The 16,369-nt window shown below is 44.0% G+C and overlaps 2 protein-coding genes across 11 annotated transcripts in view; one reads left to right on the top strand and one right to left on the bottom strand.

The window, feature by feature from the left end:
* Positions 1 to 5,520, top strand: part of SLC25A13 (solute carrier family 25 member 13) — a 108,740-nt gene extending 103,220 nt beyond the window's left edge. For both annotated transcript variants that reach the window (XM_079948162.1, XM_079948161.1), the window contains 3 exons: positions 2,374 to 2,532; positions 2,626 to 2,716; positions 4,284 to 5,520. In XM_079948162.1, the coding sequence (XP_079804288.1) occupies positions 2,374 to 2,532; positions 2,626 to 2,716; positions 4,284 to 4,464 (431 nt within the window). In that variant the 3' untranslated portion in view covers positions 4,465 to 5,520. The remainder of the gene's footprint in view (positions 1 to 2,373; positions 2,533 to 2,625; positions 2,717 to 4,283) is intronic.
* A 2,597-nt stretch (positions 5,521 to 8,117) lies between these two features.
* DYNC1I1 (dynein cytoplasmic 1 intermediate chain 1) overlaps positions 8,118 to 16,369 on the bottom strand; it is a 240,409-nt gene continuing 232,157 nt past the window's right edge. For all 9 annotated transcript variants that reach the window (XM_079948171.1, XM_079948163.1, XM_079948167.1 and 6 more), the window contains one exon: positions 8,118 to 8,932. In XM_079948171.1, coding sequence (XP_079804297.1) covers positions 8,822 to 8,932 — 111 coding nt within the window. In that variant the 3' untranslated portion in view covers positions 8,118 to 8,821. The remainder of the gene's footprint in view (positions 8,933 to 16,369) is intronic.

The following is a 16,369-nucleotide window of genomic DNA, read 5'->3' as shown; positions in this document are numbered from 1 at the left end:
TTTTTAATGGGTTTTGAGAGAGGAGGAGCAGTCCTTATTTTGGTGATAAACACACACTTTTACATCTCTTTCAAAGGAGTCTACTAAAAAAAAAAGTGAGATGGCGTTCTGGAGCCAAACCACATTGGTTTGGACAAAAACTGTTACAGAATTATTAAGCTTTAGAGGGAAGAAGAAGATGAAAAAAAAAAGCAAAAGCAAAGGAGATTTATGCATCTACATCTGACCAAGCTGGTTTGGAACTGATGCAAAATGGAAAAGTAATAAAATAAGAAGAGACACTGTTTTTGAATACAGTCTTGCTTTATTTTTGTCCTCCCCCCTTGTTTTTCTTTAAATCTAAATACGGATTATTTCATTAGACTGAGTTGAAAAACTGCTGGTTCAAGGCCTAAAATCATTCGAGGTGCCCCTTTTGACTTCATGGAGAGAGCATGTTTCAGGATTGTGGCCCCTTCTCTGCTGATAATTCGGCATTTGTTGCTTTCTGTTGTTTATCTGCCAGCATAAATCTTCCAACAAGACTTTGCTGAAGAAATTAGACACTGAAAAATGTGCATATGCCCAAAGGAAAATATGGAACATTATTGAGTTGGGGTTTGGGGTTTTTGTTTTATTTTGGCGCATTGTGCACAACTTGTACCTGTCTGCCTGTTTTGAGTTTAACAAGACTTCTCACAGGATGTAGCCCTGAAGTCAAAAAAGTGCAAAAATTTCCAGTCTTCTGCACATAGGGGCAAATGCTGGAAACTACAAGGGAGCTGACTTTTACCTCCCCAAAGTGAACTCAAGACCCTCTGCAAGCTTTAGACATTTTATTGAAGACTTCTGTTTGCCTCTCAACTTAAAAAGAAAAATAAAGCATCCATGACAGATAGCCAGCCAACCTCTGCTTAAAAATCTACAAGGAAGGAGAGTCCACAGCCTCCTGAGGGAGACTGTTCCGCTGTCAAACAGCTCTTAGTGTCAGAAAGTTTTTCTGTATGTCTAGTTGGAATCTCCTTTCTTCTAACTTGAAGCCGTTGGTTCAGATCCTCTCCTAAAGAGCAGGAGAAAAGAAGCTTGCTGCGTCTTCCATGTGACAGCCCTTGAGATATTTGAAGATGGCTACCTTATCTCCTTTCAGTCTCCTCTTCTCCAGGCTCAACATACCTGGCTCCTTCAACCATTCCTCATAAGGCTTGTGTCAGGGAACTGCCATCAGTGCCGGAGGGAGAGAGCAAAATCCAGAGAGATTCCAGAGAGCGTCCCGGGATTGGGAGAGGCAGCCCATCTTCTGGGGAAGAGAATCAGCGTAACACCAGTGGAGAAGGGGGCAGATGGGGGAAGCGGCGAGGCGGTCCCATGACTCCTTGCCGGGGACCAGCGGGGAGAGTAGGGGTCCTCCGCTGCCTACGCCCTCCTTCCGTAGAAGGCTTTTGCACAGAGAGAGTAGGAGGAGACTAGGCGTCGAAAAGCTTCTTTGCTGGAAGAAGTTTAAGAAACGCCCACTGACGGATTCTGCCAGCGATTGAGGCAGCCACGGGTGAGTGGCTGTCCGGACAGAAAAGGTTCACTCAGGCAACCCAGCCAGGTGTTTGCACCGGCTTATGCACGAGCAACCCCTAGGACCATTACAGCTTGCTATGCAGACCCTTGATTATCCTAGTTGCCCTCCTCTGCACACATTCCAGCTTGTCAACATCCTTAAATTGTGGTGTCCAGAATTGGACACAGTTTTCCAGATGTGGTCTGACAAAGGCAGAACAGGTAAAGGTAAAAGGACCCCTGACAGGTAAGTCCAGTCGCGAATGACTCTGGGGTCGCGGCACTCATCTCGCTTTACAGGCCGAGGGAGCCGGAGTTTGTCGGCAGACAGTTTTTCCAGGTCATGTGGCCAGCATGACTAAGCCACTTCTGGCAAAACCAGAGCAGCGCATGGAAACGCCGTTTACCTTCCTGCCGGAGCAGTACCTATTTATCTACTTGCACTTTTTGGCGTGCTTTCGAACTGCTAGGTTGGCAGGAGCTGGGACCGAGGAACGGGAGCTCACCCCATCGCGGGGATTCAAACCGCAACCTTTTGATCGGCAAGCCCAAGGCTCAGTGGTTTCGACCACAGCCCCCCCCCACGCCCCCAAGAGATAGGGAGAGTACTGTGACCTCCCTTGATCTGGACACTATACTTCTGTTGATGCAGCCTAGAATGGCATTAACCTTTTTTGCTGCTGCATCACACTGTTGACCCCTAGATACTTTTCACATGTACTGCTAGTAAGCCAGTCAGCACAGACCATACTGAGCTAGATGGAACATAAGGCAGCTTCCCAGGGTCTTAACAGGCCAGCTCACCCATCTCTGGTTTCCTTTCTGCCCTGCTTTCCTTTTCTCCAGGAATGCCTGCCGCTTCCTTAGTGACGCCTGCGGATGTGATCAAGACGAGGTTACAGGTGGCAGCCCGTGCAGGACAAACAACCTACAGCGGCGTGATTGACTGTTTCGGGAAGATCCTGCGAGAGGAAGGCCCCAGGGCATTTTGGAAAGGAGCTGCAGGTAGCCTTTGCAAACACTCATTTTAACCAGGAAGGATGCATGTTAACCTGATGCATTAATGTGGCTAATAATGGTGTGGTTTCCTCCCCTCAGCTCGTGTATTTCGGTCGTCTCCTCAGTTTGGAGTAACCCTAGTGACCTACGAGCTTCTGCAGAGATGGTTCTACATTGATTTTGGAGGAACGTAAGTGTGTTGGGTTGGCTCTCTTTATAGGAGTTAATCATAAAGAGCTCCAGATTTTCTTTATGAATCAAGGGTCACTAAAGCTCAGGGGAGATACACTTTTTAACACCAGTGCTTGTCATGTACATGAGGGCAGACAGGAAGAGGAACACGAGTAGTTAAATAGCAAAGGGAAGATCCATTCACAGAGAGCAGTAGGGTTTTTTAAAAAGACTTTTTATTAAGATTTCCCCATAATACAATAAAATTACAACTACAGAAGATACAAATTGAGGGAAGTGAAATATGAAGTCCTTTCTTTAAAAACAAAACAAAACAACATAGTTTTATTGATTTCCAAACAAAGTTCTCTCTTAAAAGTAGTTCCTTGTCCTTACCACCCACAGATGACAGTAGCTCCTCCCAGCTCCCACCTGGGATCTTTCCTTTCTCCTCCCAGCCTCATATCCTGGGGGACCAGCATTTTCCTGGTCATCACCCAGGGTCCTCCATCAACCCTCTACTACCCCCATGAGTATACAATCTATGAACTCTAATAAAGGCCCCAGACATAGGACTCCAAAGAAATTGGAGAAAGCAGAAAAACAAAAGCCAAAAAACAAGGAAGGAAGGAAGGAAGGAAGGAAGGAAATAGAGAGAGAAGAATAAGGGGGGAAGGGGGGAAAACCCATTAGTGAAAGATACGGAAGAAAAACTTTCATTTTTCCATCTGCTAATAAAAAAAATTTAAAATCATTAGAAACCTTTGGCATGGTAGAGTACAGTAGTGTTGGCATGCTGTTAATACTGCAATGCTGTTGATGAGATTGAGAAGTCTCATCAGCACTAGTGTTAAGGCTTGCATCACTGGTGCATCATGTCACCTTAAGTTTCCATGTTTTCGCCTCTTCTGCCGACACTCAAAACAGATTTCGCACTGAACAGATTGCTGGGTGAGTCTCAAAGTAATTTTTAACGTGCTCCTACTGTGCTGCTTTATAGGCAGCTGCTGGAGAATATAGGACTTTATTTTTATACAGGTATGTAAAACATTCTCTACCCCAGATGCTGTTGGGCTCCACCTTCCGTCAGCCCCAGCCAGCAAGACCAGTGGCCAGGGATGATGGGAACTGTAGTCAAAGAGCATCTTAGTCAGCAGACTAAAGTTTAAAAAAATGGTGGCTTGCTGTCTGAAAGGATTGCATAAGAAATCGGTACAAGAGAGGAAAAAGAAGATTATAGGAAGCTTCCCATTTAGCTCAGTACTGTCTGCCCGGTTTCAGTCAGGGCATCGCTTTACCTGGAGTTGCTGGGGATGGAACTGGGGACCTTCTGCATAAAAAGCAGGTGCACTACCACTGAGCTATGGTCCTTCCCCAGCCCCTGGCACCAACTCTTCCATAAGGTTGAGTGCTGATGTTCCCAATGACCAGGAGGAATAGCCACGGATGGGAGGGAGTTTGGAGAGAGGCGGAACCAAATAGCATTTTGTCCCATGCAAGCTCTTGTGGGCTCTTTTTCTCTGGAAAGAACTTTACTTTTAGGGTGGAAGGCTGCATAATCACACTTGATAAAATATGTATTTCAGGAAGCCAGCTGGATCGGAAGCCGTTCTGAAAACAAGGATCACCCTACCTGCACCGAACCCCGACCACGTGGGGGGCTACAAGTTGGCCGTTGCCACTTTTGCGGGAATTGAAAACAAATTTGGACTTTACTTACCTCGATTTAGGTCTTCACCACCTACCTCAAAGGCAGCGCCTGTCTGATCACAAGGCAGCGACTTACTTTTACAGAATGTTGGGAAAGAGCCATTCATCTGATCAGTCTTAATACTTCATTCCCTTAGCTTTCCGGTCTCAACCCAGCACCACCTGATCTGCAAGTCTTTCTTCCCACCTGCTCCCCATCTTTTAAGTGTCAGTCATTGGTCTCTGCGCTTCCTTTATCAGATCACTGTGAAATTCTTGCTAGAGTAGTCTTATCGGTTTGGGTCCATGAATGCATTTTTGTTCTTTCTTGCACATACCTGGGATTGTGAATGTACTTGGGCTCATTTGGGGAAAGACATTTGTATGCAACTGCTCTTCTGGTTGGGGAGGGTGGTGTGTTTCGGGGAGGGCTGTCCTGTCGTCATGGCTGCATGTTGGCTATTCAACAGAGATCATGGTGCTCAACGCAGAACAATTTAGACAGTGCGTCTAAGAATTGGGGACACATTCCATTTGCATCCGTACCGGAGGATTCGAAAGGTGTCGTTACGAGCGGTACCTGACTCTTGCCAAGAGTGACTGTATTTTACATGAGTACTACACGCACAAGTTGCATTCCTGGATTGTATTAGGAGGGTTTTATGGGGAACATGTTTTTCTAACTGAAACCACATCGACGAGCGTTTAGCAATTATTCTGTTCCTGGTATCAGAAGGCTTGTGGGGTTGGGGGTGGGGAGAGAAATGTAATGTTTTCCATAGTCTCTGCACTTTATGGAAGAGCATCCACATGAGATGAAAATTCAACACCAAAAGGCACGAGCCATCGAGAGGCGTAGCTATACATTCTTCAGTGCTATTTGGCTCGGGGCTCCAGCACAGCTTTCGGCGACACTAATGGAGGCTGTGCCCAAGGGGGTCACACCAGGCCCTGCTGATATTTGGATTCTTGTTTTTTGTGTTGGTGCACTTAGAGTAACCTGCTGCTTGTTTAAATAAATGCAATAGAAAAATCCATGCACTGTATCAATGGTATCTGCCTTAACTGCCAGCTTGTAATTGAAAAATATTTGTGTGGAAATTCTGAATAATTTTGATGAATTAAAACAGATTTTTTTAAAAAACAAAAATACAACAATAACAACAACAACCAGATTAAATATTTTGCCTTCTTTTGGAGGGGGTGGCGTGTGGGGCTGCCTTGCAGAGTTTAGTGGGAAACTGAGACCAACATTAAGGCCACATAAAGGCCATCAATTGAAAGCGCCATGACACCACTTTAAAACAGTCACAGCTTCCTGCAAAGAATTATGGGAGCTGTACTTCGTTAAGGGGGCTGAGAGAGGATAAGTCATTGAGGGCTGAACTCTTTTCTTGCTTTTAACAAGTATTGCAACATGTGCCTAGAAAGGCTTCGCAGTGCAAGCCATCTGTCACAGATGCCACCACATAGCCTGTTTTCCCATGCTGAGACCACCGGTAGCTTTTTAAAAGCTCGTCCCATTTTTATAAAATGGATGTAGGCTTTAGTTTTTAATAGTAATAAAAAAGTTTGCCTTGGATCTTTTTAAAGCGTTAACTAAAGCCACTAACTGGATCAAATTCTCCACAAATTATTACTTAAAACGTAAAATCGGAATACTGCCATTTTTATTGATTTAATAGAACTGATTGGTTAAAGTTCTACGTCTCAATTAAGAGCAAGGGCCTTCATTAAACAAGCTTTGGGTGTTTGCAGCAGAACCGAACTCCGTGCATTTATTTTAAGAAAAATATTTATACACTGGTCGCTATTATAAGAAATATCAAAATGTTTTACAATAATATCTATATATACTTAAAAACACACATAAAAATTAAAATCTGGTACTACTATTACCTATTCTTAATTGCCTGCATAAGCCTGACAGAACAAAAAAGTTTTCAGCAGCCATTTAAAGGTTCAAATAGAAGGTGCCTAAGCATTGGCTGGGAGCAGGCTTAGATGGGACTTTGCCAACTTGACTTCTTCATGAAAAGAAGGCCAGGCTGTGAATTTATAAAGCCTTGCTGTGCCTTGTATGGGTACTGTAGTTGTGTCCTGGCTGAGAATTTGAGCTGAATGCTGAGCAGTCTCCCCGACCCACCTTGTTCAAACCGCAAATTCTGCCACAAATTTAACAAGCAAGATCCTGTTGTCTTAACCTCAGCCAGTCAGCTATAATAGGGATAGGGTAAGGACTGCAGCGCTATTGATAAGAGCAGCCATCACTTTAACTGCACCAAGACTTCAGGGCAAGAGTGCCCTGAATGTGCCACCAAGGAGGACCTTTTTGCCACGTTGGTTCCTTGGACGCGTCCGATGAGCACAGCCCAATTGGTGTGGCTGTGCATTCGGCTAGTCGGTTCTGATTAGGCTCCGCACTGTGGAAAACGAGCAGCGTAAAAAGCACTTTGGAAATGGAAGCATCGTTTTGTCACTTGAGCCGTTTAGCTGTGCTGCTTACGCTAAAGGACATATTTTAAATCTAATGATTATACATAATAAATTACTGGCTGGTTTGGAAATAAGTAAACCTCAAGATACTTTCATTATGGAACTCCCTGGGGAAGTTAAACACAGCAAATAACCCAGAAACAGCACTTGAACAAATTGTGCTTTTTTAACCACTCTCTGTGTGTACTTTAGAAAGTAGTCCTACTTGCCGCCTAAGAGGCAGCGCTGCAACTTTACAGGAAATACAGGGCGCTAAATCCCAAAACTATATTTTGGCAAAGTCCGGGGACAAAACGGATGGTGCCAGTTGGCAGATGCATGGCTGCAGAGAGAAAAAAATGGAATTGTGAACAATAGGACCAAAATGTGTAGTTTTGCTTTTTTTGCTTTGGCTCTCTCTGTAAAGCCAAGTATCTGGACCAAACTGGTCCTCTGGATCATTTTGAGCAGGTTAGGATTAAAGATGCTGACGTGGAGCTTAACCAGTATCCAAACAACCCTCACCTTGAGACACTGCCAGTCCCATTCCATTGACAAAAGACACTTATTTTGGATCATTTAACAGTGGACTAGGAAGGTATGTCCAATTTGGATACTAATGTAGGGATGGGAAACTTGTAGCTGTTCACCAACCCTGACCATTGACCATGGTGGGTGGGACTGATGGAAGCGGGATGGGCAGGCAGGACTCCAAAGCCCTCTCAATGGACCATCCCAATGCTTGCAGCTGAACAGAGGAAGTAAGGTCAGACCTCGTGTAAGTGCACAGACAGATTCTGCAGTCATTTGAGCGCTAACAGTGGAAAATTGGCCCGTGTGCCTGGGAAGCTGCAGAAGCTCAGAGCTTAAATTTACACATGGGTCTATACATATGAAGCATCAGAATGGCCCACAGAAATCTCGCCGGTAAGATTAATTATGGTTGTGCATTTGTATTACCGGTGCAAATCTGAACAAGTAATATTGACTCTTACCACTCCAAGAAAAACAAAACCCTGTTCATCTAATCAATGTTACTACCCCAGAAGTTAAAATTCTCTGACTGACCAGTAACGGAAATAATTTTATCAAAAAGAAAACCAACAAAATGTGGCTACAGAACAGCTCTGACACATTTTACTGCCGTTGCCTCTGTCTACTTCTGAAACAACACTTCCTCATTCAGACCATTAGTGGTATCCTGCAATGAGTGCCGGGGACCAACTGCACATGAAATATTGCTAAAGTATCTAGGATTAATAGGCGATTTTAGAAAGTTCTGTTTATTCAACCAAACCCTTTTACAGATTTCATTTTAGTAAAAAGTGACATCCAGTAATAGTTGTTTGGGACTCGACATAACCCCAACAGGCATGCAGAGACAATGCAGTTTGCTCGTTATGCACATGCTTTGGGATCGTTTATTTTAATGCTTTCAAATAAATATGTTCCATGCAGCACACCGCAATAAATAAGGAGCAGCAATGTTCGTATAGTACATCCATTCATAATGTAAGTCACCATGTGAAACACCACATCTAAAAGTCTCTGGCCCAGTCCCATGTTGCGAAGCGCACCACATCTGTACCCAATCATATCTGACTTCATATGGATTTAATAGGACTGTGCCAGAAACGCGCGTGAGCCCAAGTTTATTCAGGAGTTCCTAGCTAGTTACTGCAGCTACTAAAGGATTTAAAAGGCAACAACTGAACCTGCTTGGGCTTGATTTGTCCTCTCATTCGTAAACTTCTCAAAAAGAAATATGAAGCATGAAAACGCTCTGGATATTTTCAGACGGCTTGAAGCACAACGCGATTAATATGGAGAAATCAGAACCCTGGGGAATGCTGGCAGCAACACTGGCATGGAAAGCCACAACAATACTGACTTGACACGGAACATGACTGCAATCAACAGAGGGCAGGTGGCTACAAAGGGAAGGACACCTTTCTCTCTTCTAGGCAGAGATCTCCATGGTTCCTTCTTCTTCGCTGTCTGCTCTGTTGGCACGGATTTCCACCAGAGTCCGGGCAAATCGGGTCCACTCATCGTTGTGCGGTATAGCAAGCTGCAAGAATTAAACAGACAGTGGCGTGGAGAAATTAAGACTGGACAAAGGGAGGTCTTAAGCCACACTGTTTTGACAGTCGTTCGTTATTCTGTTTACAGCAGCCCTCTTGGAGGAATGATGCAACTGGGTGTTTTATAAAAATCTATGATGGGATAACAGCCAGTTGAACAGTTATGGTGTTATTTTTCTTAGGCTTGCCTAAAGATATTGCTAAAATACTATTCCAAGCATCCTGCCTACTGCTGGTTAGGGCTGATCAGCAATATAGTTCAGCATCTGGAGGACCACAGGTTAGCCCCTACAGTGATACTAGATAGATAGATAAATAGATGGATGGATGGCTAAATATAGGATAAAAATGCTGTAGGGCAATGAAATGAACACGGCACATTTTATCATGTTAACAAATGGCAGAATCCAACCAAATGCTATCGATACCTTTAAAACCAACAAAAGCCTTTTCTGGTTGATGTAAAGGTAAAGGGACCCCTGACCATTAGGTCCAGTCATGACCGACTCTGGGGTTGCGGCGCTCATCTCACTTTATTGGCCAAGGGAGCCGGCATACAGCTTCCGGGTCATGTGGCTAGCATGACTAAGCCACTTCTGGCATACCAGAGCAGCGCACGGAAACGCCGTTTATCTTCCTGCCGGAGTGGTACCTATTTATCTACCTGCACTTCAGGCTTTCGAACTGCTAGGTTGGCAGGAGCAGGGACCGAGCAACGGGAGCTCACCCCATCGCGGGGATTCGAACCTCCGACCTTCTGATCAGCAAGTCCTAGGCTCTCTGGTTTAACCCACAGCGTCACCTGCGTCCCTCTGGTTGATGTAGGCAAGCCTATTTAGACTTTCAAACATTAAGCATTTATTTACGCAGTTTATAAATCATGTTTCGCCACAACATGATCTCATCAGCCTTGGTTTGAGATGTGCTATTTATGTTTATGCATCTCAGTAATGATGGCACTGAATCAGACTGGCCTAGCTTCCCTGCTATCTGAAAGTGTTGGTTTGGAAGGAGATGTCCCACTACAGTAGAAGACCACAACAAGTCGGGGATAAGGAAGCTGTGGCTTTCCCACCATCCCTGCCCATTGCCCATGTTAGCTGGGGCTGATGGGAGGTGGAGTCCAATGAGAGGGCCACAGGCTCCCTATTTCTGCTATAAGTTAAGGTCAGAATGTTATAATAGCAGCAGTTGGACACGGCCAGGGCGATACTACACTGCAGTTAGAATGGAACTCCAGGATGGATTACACATGTTAAAAATGTATGCACCATGTCATATTTCTGAAATTATTATGCAGAGAGATTTGAGAGGGGGCAGGGGGCATTTTTGCTCTGCCCTGTTTCTCAGTACAGCTACAGAAAAGGTATATAATAAAAATGCTAAGCATCTCTAGAGCAAGCGAATATTATGCAAGCTGATCAGAATTTCTTCTCCTACCCCTTAACACTGAAAATACCTGGTAAAATTGTTCGTTTTTTCACTTTATTCTTATGAAGACAGGACAAAAGTATGCTCTGAGCAGGATATGTATTTCAATGGAATGGATGCTAGGGTGCTTTAGTGATACCATGGGACAATCCCACCCCTCCCCAGAATCCATTCTAGCCGAATTTTGTCTTGCAATTTTTGAGAGATAATGCAAAACAAGATTGAAACAATCACCAGGCTGCTTCCTCTATGTACATTTTCATAGACTCAGACCCTAGAAGCCGGCAACATGAATTTAAATTAACCATGCACATTTTTACAGCTCCGTAAAGTGTAATCTCTCGCTGGATGCTGTAGGAGAAAGTAACTGTTTAAAGAAATTATGCAACGTAGATGGCTGGAAAGGAACTTCTTTCAAGGCAGGAAGCAGTGTGACTGACACTGAGCATCTGGGGTATGTGTCCCATTACTGCTGAGCCATAAAACCAGACAATCCTTTTATGCACCTTATGCAAATTTGTACTACAAGTGCAGAAGAAAGGATCTGTCCATTTCAGTTGCCTCCATTTTTCCAATCTTAAATTCAGTTCTCCACATCTGGCAACAATTTCTGATTCCCCCCCCCCCTTTAAATCCATATGAAAATTCACCAGCATTTTAGTGCAAATTTCTCCTAGAAAACACATTTGTATATGCAGTTTAATGGACTACAGTACAAGTAATTTCCCCTAATATAATGCACTTGTGTATGCTATTTTCATTAATATCTTCCTTTTTATGCACACTTCCCCCTAATACACACATTTTTGTAAGCAGTGTTGGGTTGGAGAACTGCATAACAAAGTTCGGGTAAAAATGTGAATTTTGAAGGATGGCTGTTTGTCGGTTCACATCATTTTGGAAAGTGGAATTTTGATAAATTTGGCTTTAAATGTGTACCTAATTGAATTTCTCCTGGTTTCGGCACAAAAACTGCTTTGGTCACCTCTGTCGGAAGAAGGAGAGGGAAATGTGTCCCTATTAATTCTCCTTGACCTTCCCTTGACCATAGTATCCCTCTGGAGCCTCTATCCGAGTTGGGGGTGAGTGGTGATGCTTTGTGGTGATTCTGGTCCTGCTTGGATGGTCATTTCGAGAGGGGGGGGTGCTTGGGGAGCACTCCTCCGCCCCATGGAGCCTTTAACATGGGGTTCCTCAGGGTTCCATTTTTATCTCCCCTGCAGTTTTTAACTTCTACATGGAACCACCATGTAGAGTCTATAGAGTTTTGGAGTACATTGTCAGCAATATGCTGATGACATTCAAGCTCTATCTCTCCTTTACATCGGCAGGTGAGGCAGTGGACGTGCTGGACCAGTGTCTTGCCTCGGTAATGGACTGGATGAGAGCCAACAAACTGAAGCTCAATCCAGATAAGACTGAGACACCTCCCTATGGGAGGCGGCCTGCTCTTGGAGCAAGTATGTAGCTTGGGGTACTCTTGGGGTATAGTGTGCCTGCTGCCACAGTTGCTTCAGAAGACAAACTACCAGGGTTGGGTACCACTGTACCACTTTCAACTTCCATCCATATCCTTGCATATCATTTTACAAAAATGAATGTCAGAGAGGTGCCATTTGGATTTTATGTTTCCTATTCAAATATATATTTGGACAGACACACACACACACACACACACACACACACACACACACTTCTTTATCTGAAGCCTGTAATGCAGATTCACTAAAATTTCCATCTCAGGGTTCTCATTTTTATATATTCCATTCTAAATTATGTTTGGCTTCAAGAGAGCTAGTTAAAAAGATTTTGTAAAGCTGGCTAATTAAGGACTGCAAAAAAAAGAGAGTTTGGGTTAATTTTAGCTTGGTTCCTCCAATAGCATCAGCCAGGCAAATGGTTATAATGACTAAAATGAGGCTTCAAAATAAAGAGCAAGTGTGGTTTATCAGCATCCTTATAATCTTTCAATTTAACTGAAGCATTTTAGGAAAGATCAGAAAAACCCTATCTCAGGAGTGCATTAACTCTTTACTCCAAGCACAGCTTTTGCCATCCTGAAGTTGTCTGCATGCACACAAACCATAAGAAATGCATTTGATTTGGAATGAGATTTGTTGCAAACAGTTTTGCACGTAAAGATTTCTTCACGATTCAGTCATGCAAGGAACTAGACAACAGGGTAAGAAGGAACTGGATTCTAGAATGATACTGTCAAATACCTGATTTATAACACATACATGAGTGACTGACCAAACAATTTAAGTTAAAAGCTTTAAGTTTCTTCCTTCCTCAGTAGCATGTTTGGGATTTTAAGAGAAACAGGAAACTGTTATGTTGAACACTAAGGTGTCTTAATAAACCTATCTCAGTCTGGCTGCCGCTTTAAGTTATTTTAATTGACTGACTGACTGACTGACTGACTGACTGACTGACTGACTGACTGACTGATTTATAGCCCATTCTTCCTACCAGGGCAGCAGACACCCCTGTAATTAAAAATAAAATAAATATATACAGTGGTACCTCGGGTTACATACGCTTCAGGTTACATACGCTTCAGGGTACAGACTCTGCTAACCCATAAATATTACCTCGGATTAAGAACTTTGCTTCAGGATGAAAACAGAAATTGTGCTCTGGTGGCGCGGCAGCAGCGGGAGGCCCCATTAGCTAAAGTGGTGCTTCAGGTTAAGAACAGTTTCAGGTTAAGAACGGACCTCCGGAATGAATTAAGTACTTAACCCGAGGTACCTCTGTATTTAAAACATTTAAAATTGTTATAAATATCTTAAAACAACAGAATCATAGAATTGTAGGATTGTACATCTACAACTAATTTAAGACCAGTTACAACCAAATCATATGTTTGGATAGGCCTGCCGTAAACAGAACAGTTTTCAGCAAGCATATAAAAGAGGACAATGATATTGCCAGCCTAATGTCAATAGACAGGGAGTTCCAAATTTCAGGTGCTGTCACTCTAACGCAGGGATAGGCAAACTGTGGCCCTCCAGATGTTTTGAGACTACAATTCCCATCATTCCTGACCACTGGTCCTGTTAGCTATGGATGATGGGAATTGTAGTTCCAAAACATCTGGAGGGTCGCAGTTTGCCTATGCCTGCTCTAAAGGAATGACTCCTTACAAGTAAAGAGCAGGTGTTGCATGGCACTTGTACAAGTGCTGCAGATCGAATAAACTGAGCAGCACACGGAAACACCGTTTGCCTTCTCACCGGAGCAATACCTATTTATCTACTTGCATTTTGATGTGCTTTCAAACTGCTAGGTTGGCAGCAGCAGGGACCGAGGAACGGGAGCTCACCTCATCACTGGGATTCGAACTGCCGACCTTCTTATCGGCAAGTCCCACAGCGCCACTCACGTCCCTTTGAGTAACTTGCCCCATTTATTTATTTCTTGCATTTATATCCCAATATTTTCCCCCAAGGAACTCAAGATGGCATACTTGGTTCTTCCCGTCCTTGTTTGATCCCAACAACCCTGTGAAGTAGGTTAGGCAGTGACCGGCCTAAGGTCACCTAAGTGAGCTTCATTGCCGAGTAGGGATTTGAACCCCAGTCTCCCAGGTCCTAGTCCGAGGCTCTAACCACTATCAACACACTGGCTCTCAAGGGGGCTACAGCGTAACTCCGTCAGTCTGGTCCCAACCCAGCAAAGCTTTCCTGCATGGATTCATTTAGAGCGACAGATACTCAAATCAAGACAAAAGAAAAAGTAGTACTGTATAGGCACAGACGTATTAAAAATAAATAATTAAAATTTACAAAAGGATGAAACATTACATGAAGACAATCGTAAATGCAACACTCCTTCCCAAATCTAAACAGAAGACGAACCCAGTAAGGAAAAAATTTCCATATTAGAAATCCATATAGCTTTCTTTCTCCCTATGGGGTCTGCTCGCACGTGTGTGTATATATATATATATATATATATATATATATATATATATATATGAATGAATGAGCACACACCTTTTCTGGCTTTGATCCTGCGGTAGTATCAAAACTCCTTCATTATTTTTCTTTATATATAGTCTGAAAAAGTCTGTATTTTTCCAGGCAACTCCCAATGCCACACACATGGTTGGAAACAAAGTGGGAGGTAATCTGAAGGGGGGGGGGAGGAAGGCCACCAAAGTAACCGAAAGCACCCTGTTCACATAGCTGGAGTACCACTGTGCTTAACTCTTCAGAGAGCCGAGCATCATTGCTAACAATGGATGAAACCACCGGCGAGAGGTTGAAGCCAGAAAACTGCATGCAGATGATTTTAATCAGCTCTGTGTATATACTGGTGTGCTTAACTGAAGGGGTGGGATACCACAGACGGGCTAAAGACTGTCTCCGCTCAACACACAGCAGGTATCGCAGGAACTGTACATACCAGCCCCCTTCCATAAAGTTCATTTGTGGGTTTTCATCTTGATTAACCTCTGCTGCGAACTGTGTCTCTTTGCACTGTTCAGGGGCGGCCGTTACAGATCATGGGAGTTGCAGCAGCAAAAGATAAGAAACCGCAGGATCCCTACAGGCACACACACCAGATTTTTTTCCACTGGCGAAACACACAACAGCTAAAAGTTCAGGCGCACCTCAGATGAAACCCTCGAAATTGAAAAGTTTGGCTAATCCTTAAGAGATAAGGGTTGGGAACATGTGACCTTCCAGTTCTCAGGACATTGCATGTCCCATCATCTCTGGGAGGGATGGAGAGCAACCTCTGGAGGTCCACAAGTTCCTGCTTAGATAGGTAAAGGTATAGGGGACCCCTGACCATTAGGTCCAGTCGTGGCCGACTCTGGGGTTGCGGCGCTCATCTCGCTTTATTGGCCGATGGAGCCAGCGTACAGCTTCCAGGTCACGTGGCCAGCATGACTAAGCCGTTTCTGGCGAACCAGAGCAGCGCACGGAAACACCATTTACCTTCCCGCCAGAGCGCTACCTATTTATCTACTTGCACTTTGATGTGCTTTCTAACTGCTATGTTGGCAGGAGCTGGGACCGAGCAACAGGAGCTCATCCCATCGCGGGGATTCGAACCGCCGACCTTCTGATTGGCAAGTCCTAGGCTCTGTGGTTTAACCCACAGTGGCACCCACATCCCCCCTGCTTAGATAATGTTAAGCAAATTAGCAAGTTGGCCAAACTGCCTACCATTTAAAGAACTGCACTAACATTTCCCCCTCATTTTCCACAGCACCATCTTCATTGTTGGCTTGAGCTTGATGGTTCTGTGTCTCACTCCAATCCAACCCTCCCCACAAACTTTTTGAACCAAAGAAAGTCCAGGCACCCTTGCCGACTCCAAAACTTCACCGGCCTCAGGAAATCAAAAAATGGTTCATTCTGCCTATTTGGCTCAGAGCAGAAAGGAAAAATCCCAAGGGGAGGCCTATTACCTTCTGTGGGTGGCAAGGGCTAAGAACAACCTTTAAGAGAGGACTTTGTACAGTATTCTACTTGTACCTTTTGTAGCAATTTTCAGGTTCTTTTTAAAATTTACTTTAGCTTTCTATATCTTACTGCACTGAGAAAAGAACTCCAACAAAAATCTTAACACTTACAGTCCATTCTGCATACTGTACTAAACTGGCAGTGGTTCTCTTTAAGGGTTAGTTGGGCTCCAGCAAAAATAACAAAATGCCTTGTGACACCTTAAACATTCACAAATGTATTATAGTATACACACCAGCAGACTGGAATCCACTTTGTCAGAGGTGTAAATCTCAGTTGACAGAAGAGATGTTGCTACGGCTGAACATAGGATGTTGCCTTCTACCAAATCAGACCATTGGTCCATATAGCTCAGTATTATCTACACTGACTGGCAGCAGCTTTCCAGGGTTTCAGAAATAGGACATTTCCAGTATTACCGGGAGACGCCGGGGATTGAACCTGCAACCTTCTGCATGCAAAGCAGATGCTCTACCACTGAGCTGTGGCTCTTTCCCAAGGGGGCCAAGC

This window comes from Podarcis cretensis (assembly GCF_951804945.1).
Source record: "Podarcis cretensis genome assembly, chromosome: 12".
NCBI classification, from domain to species: Eukaryota; Metazoa; Chordata; class Lepidosauria; order Squamata; family Lacertidae; genus Podarcis; species Podarcis cretensis.
This window is presented reverse-complemented; position numbering and strand designations above follow the sequence as displayed.